Genomic DNA, 7,572 nt, shown 5'->3' with positions numbered 1-7,572 from the left:
TGATAGAACCCAAACCATACTCAAGCCATACTCATACTCAAAAGACATGCAAAAGTGGATTTTGCCCCCACCTTGTCTGGATCAAGCTATGTGGCAGTAATCCCTCAATAGTGTATGTGTGTAGTGGCTACGTCTGGCAGCCGAAATGCAATGCTGCGATATGGAAATTAGGAGAGAAATCAATGTCCTCTCAGTAAGCTCATTTGACTCGCCTTTTTTTCCATATAAAGCCCTGCTGCAGGGGATTGTCATCTGCATTTATGGGGGGAAAAACCTTGCATGCAGATAGATGCTGGGTGTGGCGATGACGATAGAGATTACAGTTTAGCATCGGTCTAGGGGAACAGAGATTTAAGCCAATCTGTAAAGACTTATGAAAATTGAAGGATTTCTCTCTTTACCATTTGAAAAAAGCATTGAACATGAAAAACACACCAAAATATAGTAATATTCAGACCTTTTTCATTCAGCATTACACTGACTGAATTTGCACTCAAATTAGAAATCAGGTAATTATTTGTAACTGCATAATGTAGTTTTAGTCTTATTCCAAAATGTATACATTTTTCTCAAGACAAATGCATTTTATATTAATACAAGGATTTCTCAGAGAAATATTTTGATATAACCACCATTGAGCAAGAGGGCTTAAGTCCTATTTAATTATTTAAAAAAAAAAAAAAATAATGTCCTAATAATAAGACTTTAAAATGCAAAATAATTTATTTTACATTAGACCAGCAACACCAGCAACACGTTATTGTGTCTTGTGACACAATAACGCCACAACTAATCACAATTACTCAAGCTTCAGAACTGTGGGATAGAACACTAAATAGTGCTCAATCTATTCAACAAGAAGTCATGCAAGGAGATGAGCTCATGAAGTGCACGTGAAGTATCCAGCCTCCACTGACATCGTGATTGAGGTCCAGCCTGCCAGCGGGGCGTAGCAGGTGACGACTGGCCTGAGTGGCAGCGTCCTCGGTAATGTTATGTAATCCATCTGTCCAGTCCCAGCAGGGCTGCTGGCAAAGCCCACAGAGTGGCGGGCGAGGGGCTTCCTAGCTGCTACAGTACAGTGATCTCATCAGTAAAATAGTAAACGGTCGCTAAATATCGGAGCACCCTTTCAAAAGACACGCACGGTTCCCAAATGCGACCATATTCATTCAGCAACGAGCACTGGCCAGTGCATCTTCACACCTTTAATTTTTTAAAAAAGAGGGGGAAATCAAATGCCCTTGACCCTAAAGGCTGTGTGCAAATCTTAAAACCACATTACCGTTTATGACAGGGGATTATGCAGATTCTCAGTGCAATTAAACTGAATAGTGCGGACGGGTGCAGGGATTACACAGCCGCCAGCTCTACTTCGGGTTCAGGAGGCCGTTAGTGGCCGTCGATAGACGGAACCAGTGTTTCTGGGCAGCTTTTGGCAGCCGTGCACCTCTGACGCAAGTCCTGCCTGGCGCCGCCAACTGCCCGCCGTGCTCCGCCGGTCACGTGGCCTGAGCCAGTGGCATGCACCTTTTAACCCCATCATGTACTGACTAGACTGGATCTATCTGGTGGGAAATCTCGAAAGCACATTTACTAGTGATGCAAACATCACTCCAATCAAGATGGAGGATTTAAGCGTTTAATGCCCCCCAAAATCCCATTGTTATATTTACTGCATAATCTGCTTCTGTAGTCAACGTGTAAAAGTGCATTTTGGAACACAAAAGGTCAACAGCCTGCAACAAATGGTGCAGATGAGGCGCGATGTTCTTTTACATTTGCACTTACTGTCTTGGAGCCAATCATTTTCACAAACATGACCTTCACTTGGATTGAATTGATTAGAAATGACATATGCTAATTTACAAAGACAACGAGTGGGCAAACAAATGACAAGAAAAACAGCAAGCAACATGTCCTAATTTAAAGTGCTTATTTGAATAAATACATTTTGAATGGCCATTATCATTTCATTTAAACTGTAGGACAGAATGTCAATTCTGTCGATCAGCAATGGATTCTATGACATTCTATCAATGTTTAATTGGATAATTTCCTTGCAATTTATGGCCTATTCTGTTATGGATGATCGCAGTCTTTTAAAATAGAAGCTTCCATCCATCTTTGAATCCAAAATAACCACAATTTTTTTGAAAAAAAAAAAAAATAAAATACTGAAAACCCATAAAGGCTTAATATCAACATTTTGGGTAAATGTGTTATAAAAGCATGTCAGTTGTCACAACCCAATAGTTAGAGAATATAACTATAGAAGGGCTGTAGAACTATATGCATATTACACTCATACATACATGACGAAAAAGGACAAAAAACTGTGTGTGAATCAAGGCCATAGAGAATAGAAAAGATGCTAAATTTTTATTTTCAATGAACACAAGACTCATTTATTGACTTGCCCTGGCTGAACATGGAATTCAGTCCTTGTACCTCATTCTAAATCAAACATATAATGTAACAAAGGTAGCAAAAGTACATGCATTTGATGCATGCAATGAAATGAGAGAAAAAAATCTCATAAAACATCCTAAATGTAGCACAAAACCAAAAACAAAGAATACACCGAAGGTCCATTTTCAGTATTGTCAATCATTAGTCCAACTGGGCTCTACCTCACGGGAACTCATTCAAGCCGATCCTTTCAGGCATTCCTGCAGCGCGGACACAATCTCAGGCAGAACTGTGTCCCGGTTTTCCTTCGAAATCTGCAGGACAGAAGAACAGGATCAGATTAAAAGTGCTCGTGCTGTCCTCATCACCTTCTTCTGCTCCTGCCATTTGACAGGGCTCAGCCCCAGCATCAGGCAGAATGGGACTTTGCGAAGGAACCAGCCGTGAAGAGGGTAACAAATCTCATGACTGCTACAGCTATTAACACCCAGTGATGCAACTTATTCTTCAAATATATATATTTAAAAAGATCAGTAAAGTTGATTTGATTAAAAAAAAGTAGACAATGATGTGGGGGATGGGTAACAGAGAGTGAAACACTGAAGCTGGGACATTTTCAGACACCTTTTGTTAAAGCATTAGTCATGCATGAGTTAAAGAGTAATCCCTACAAATCAGCAGTGATAACGTGTCTCTCCGTAACGTGCCATCCGAGACGGGCGAGCACCCTCACTGACCGTGAAAACCTTCACATCCTGCCTGCCTCGGACCTCCTCCACCAGTGCTAGCGGCTGGCCCTTGGGGACAGGGATGGTGCCCAGAACTGCGCAGCCAGAGCTGTCCAGCGTCTGTCTCACGGCACGGATAAAGGCCTGGCTGAACAGTTCCATGTTCCCGATCTCATCAATGACAAACAACGTCCTGTGTCCATCGGAAGCAGAACCGACCTGTTTGGGGCAGAGAACACCACGCACGACGATTACGGGCACTGGAAGACCAAGGGTCCGTCAAAGCCCACTGAGAGATAGTTTGTGATTTTGGGCAAAAAAAAAAAAAAAAAATAAAAAAAAAAAAAAAAAAAAAAAAAATATATATATATATATATATATATATATGTTTGTTGGAAATGAATGAAAAGATGGAAAAATGATTCTAACATGGATCAGAGGTGGCAAATGTTATGTATTTGTTTATTTCATGACTGGTCTAAAGAAATGCTGTTGTAACTACATGTAAATGTACATAGCTACAACATACACAGGTACACAGGCGCAACATTATGGCACCAGCTTCATATTGAGCTGGTTCCCCTTGACTCGCCAACACAGCCCTGACTGTAGAAGGTCCTGAAAAGTGTGAGGATATATGCCTGGTCTAGGTGGGCAGAATTCTTTTTGCCCCAGTCCACTCCTAGTCACAGTGTGATGGATAATTGGTGCGCTGAAGAGTGAAAAAGAATTGAAAAATGATTATAATGTGCGGAACTGGCCGGAAGCTCACGTTTTTGAAGAGGGGAAGCGCGAGGCCTTCGAATGACGTCACGTCCACGACATAGTGTCCGACTCTGCACGCGCGCCCGCCAGCGGACGCGTTTCTAGTGAATAAAACATTTTTGTTTTTTATTGAAATTCACACAGGTCGGACAGGCAGGCAGAGACAGAGTTACCCCACTCTGGACAGAGGCGCCCGCTGGCCGGCCACAGACACCGCATCGAAGCCCACCCTCCTCCCTCCGGCGCGCACCTCCTCGGTGTAGAAGCCGCTCATGGTCGCCCCGCAGCAGCTCAGGGCCTCACACACCTTCCGCACCAGCGTGGTCTTACCGACACCTTCACAAGAGACAGGGGCTGAAGGCGTAGCGTGGAACACTCGTGGCGCCGCGGGGTTCTGTGTTTACCTGGAGGTCCCGTCAGGAACACGTGTTTCATCGCGAGATTTGGCAGCAAACTCTTCTTCTGATCGGTTCCGAAAAGCATGGTCGACGCGCATGCGCAGTCCGATTAGTGCCGTGAAACCTGTTTCTTTAATCTCTTAATAAGTATGTTTAATCAGTACAACACGGAAAAACATATTATTTTGGAGAAATAGTTTGCTAACATATAACCCATGCACAACAGTTAATGGAGGCCCAAAGAGTGTAATCATGCTAGCATATTACAGGCCTTGTACAAAACCTTCTCTGCCACTTTTTATTTCCGTGTAATAAAAAAAATCTGCTCCAACGAGTGGATGTATGCAATATATTTATGCTGTAATTATGAAAGATTCTGGAGCAAACTAAAAATTGCATGTGTTCTTTCTTGTGAAAAATTAGTTCTAATCTACTTATATTACAAGGAAGAATTAACAAATTAAAAACATTTTTTAACTCAACATGGCCTAAATATCAAAATGCTAGACAAATAGGGTTGAGGGTCAGTGCATGATGATGCTTGTAAATCTTGTTTCTTATAAAAGGAGATTTAAAGGCTATTCCAAATTCAGCTCATGTTCACAGCGTGTATCCAGGCAGCTTTTTGACTGCCAGCTCAGAAATGTGCTTGTATTTCTTATCGAACCCAAGTGAGCCAAGCTCATCGCTTTCATGACTCTGATTAGAGAATGAGATGGATTCGTCACTAGCCCATGGTGAAGTGTCCCCTGAGTGACTTCTGCCCTTAATATAATCCTCGGAGTCACCGCGACCACACTTCGGTTTCGGTCCGCTCTCAGATTCGCCATCCAGAGATGTCCTGTGAAGATGACCGGACAGAGAAGACTGGGCTCTAGAAGGGGGTCCCAGGTCGGAGTCCCCTGATGGCAAGGTGTTTGGTAACCGTGCATGCACTGGTCGAGAACTCTTGGAGGACCACTGAGGGGATGTGTCTACTTTGACTGGTACAGGAAGAACTGACTTTCTGGAAGAAGTACGGTCCGAGCTGGAATTTATGGAACTGGACATTTGGGTGGAATGGGGTCTCTGGAAACCCACCTCGGGGCTGCTGAGAGCTTCTAAAGAACCACCCTCGCTGAAGTCCAGGCTGGTAAAATCATCCTGGTACTCATGCTGCTCATCAATGCTGAGGTCTGAAGGTTTGAGGAGAGCGCTGTTTGTTCTGCTTACTGATGGGGAACGATCCTCCTGAACGTCTGAATTCAACCCGCAGCTCTCTGGTGTCTGACTATGGTAGCCAGCATGATCAGAGACATTAACGGGACCTGAACGCTGGCTCAGCATGCTGGGAGTACCGGCGCTGAAATCATCTGGTTTTTTGAAGGAGGCACCAGTGTGCTTTGATTGATGGGAATACCTTCCAGATGGTAAAGGTCCAGTTGAACGTCTTGGCTTCTGCAAAGGTTCTCCTGCATTGTCGCTGCTAATTACTGTATTAATGTTTCTATCTAATTCAGTGCTTCTCGATGATGAAGGTCTGAGTCTTGTTTTGGTGAGTGGGTTCTTATTGCCTGGTTTTAGCAGCCCGGGCCCTGACCGCTCCACACACTCCCTCCCTTTAGACTCTCCGGTGTTAATTTGCTGATGTCGGAGTCGGACAGTGCGCGTCAGACCAATCCTCAGTGTCCGTTTTGGCTGATGCTTCGCCGTTGCTGGTTGTGTTTGGTGAGGGAGAGCTGGTTCATGAGGATCACTGAGTTTTGGTGACCGCCTTGCTTTTAATTGCGGTGCCATTTCACTCGATTTGATCTCTGGCCTTACGTCTGTAGCCGAGGGTTCTTGCGCTGGCGTGTAAAGCCAGGCTAAGTTCGGGTGAACAGTTAAAGCCTGTTGTCGGCTCCGGTCACTCAGCTGTGAGAGTTCAAAAAGAAGTGCATTGAGCAGAGGTAGCTGTCTTAACGCATCTACAAGAGGGTTCTGTGCCAAACGCTGCTGCGCTTCAGGTCCTCCTGGGGCACCATCGGCTCCAATTTGATCCTTACTGTGAACAGCAGCTTGAACTTCAGAGGAGTTCTCCTCAGAGTCCTCAACTCTGAGGGAGTCCAGGCGGACCACTCTGTATTGCTCTCCACCAGCCCCCTCCTGCTTCTTCCCTGCGCGACGGTAGAAGAGGGGTGGAGGACAGAAGACTCCAGGACCAGGCTCTTCCTTATGTGCTATCACGGTTACCACCTCTGTGGTTCTCACGTGCTTTCTCCCAATTTCAGTTTGGGTGCCGGCTGACACGGCCCTTACTTTTTCTGCTTCGACCACAGGTGGCCGTCCATTGACGTGAACGTTCTGTGAATTCCTGTCTTCGGGCAGCAACGCATCAGGATCAACATTTTTAATTTGTGTCCAGTTCTGCTCAGCTGCTCCTTCTCTGCTGACGTGGGGTGCTACAGTAATCCCCAAATTCACAAGTCTGTAATTCACTGACATTGTCCCAATTTTCTCACCCATGAGGTTGTACACTCCATGCACATCCTTCTTTCCGAAAGCTGAAGGAGTATTTATATCATTGGCATCCACATCTGCTTTGATTTGACCTATTATTGTGGCCAGAGAGATGAGTGAACTTCCGATGAAAGTGGGAACATCTCCCGCCACATTTAAGACCGTAGCATAGAGAGGAGTGCAGGACAGATGCGTGAGCAGGAAGCCCAGGCTGGTTTTAAACAAGCACGACTTCCCTTTTAGAAAGCTGAAGTGTGATGCGCTTTGCTGCGACGTCTCCTCCGCCGGCTTCTTATCAGACAGGGGCTGAGAGCCGAACTGATAAATCATAACCGTGGGGAAATCCAGGAGCCTCATCCCGACGGCGAGATCCACACCCGGCCCCGGTCTGCTGCCGTCGTCGAGCCGGACATGGTGCACAAAACACTCAAAAGCAAAAAGAGATTCGTCGCTGCTGATCATTTGCAGGGGAAGTAACAAAAACAGCCGATTAGCGCCGTGGAAACGCGCGTCGCACACGTTCTACGCAATGAGGTTCGCGATGCTTCATGGGAATTGTAGTATTGCTTCACTATATGCACACGAGGCACATACAGGTGTAAAATCGGAATTCCAGCTTTTAAAGAAATGTGTACACACACACACACACACACACGGTATGCATTGGTACATTTACAGCTGTTGTCAGGTTCGGATTTAGGAGGCGGATGAAACTTCTCAGTATTTTCATAGTTTGACGTCGGGGTGGTTAATGGGTTTAGTACCCGATTCAATGCCACCGTATCAAGATT

General features: G+C 45.1%; 1 protein-coding gene across 4 annotated transcripts; it reads right to left on the bottom strand.

Annotated features, from left to right (window-relative positions):
* Nucleotides 1–2,367: 2,367 nt before the first annotated feature.
* On the bottom strand, nucleotides 2,368–7,298 carry ntpcr (nucleoside-triphosphatase, cancer-related). Of its 4 annotated transcripts, XM_028989425.1 has the most exons (5): nucleotides 4,310–4,887; nucleotides 4,079–4,241; nucleotides 3,913–4,006; nucleotides 3,150–3,359; nucleotides 2,368–2,726 (listed from the first exon to the last, which is right to left on the bottom strand). In XM_028989425.1, the coding sequence occupies exons 1-5, from the start codon at nucleotides 4,386–4,388 to the stop codon at nucleotides 2,649–2,651; spliced, it is 624 nt and encodes a 207-aa protein (XP_028845258.1). In that variant the 5' UTR covers nucleotides 4,389–4,887; the 3' UTR covers nucleotides 2,368–2,648. The 4 variants fall into 4 exon arrangements, 1 of the variants encoding a protein (XP_028845258.1); XR_003750549.1 differs by lacking the exon at nucleotides 2,368–2,726 and having other exon boundaries at nucleotides 3,305–3,359; nucleotides 3,913–4,241; nucleotides 4,310–7,298; XR_003750550.1 differs by lacking the exon at nucleotides 2,368–2,726 and having other exon boundaries at nucleotides 3,327–3,359; nucleotides 4,084–7,298.
* Nucleotides 7,299–7,572: the final 274 nt, after the last annotated feature.

The sequence above is a fragment of the Denticeps clupeoides genome, chromosome 8 (assembly GCF_900700375.1).
Source record: "Denticeps clupeoides chromosome 8, fDenClu1.1, whole genome shotgun sequence".
Classification (NCBI taxonomy): Eukaryota; Metazoa; Chordata; class Actinopteri; order Clupeiformes; family Denticipitidae; genus Denticeps; species Denticeps clupeoides.
Note: the sequence above shows the minus strand (reverse complement) of the source record. Positions and strands in the feature narration are given on the sequence as shown.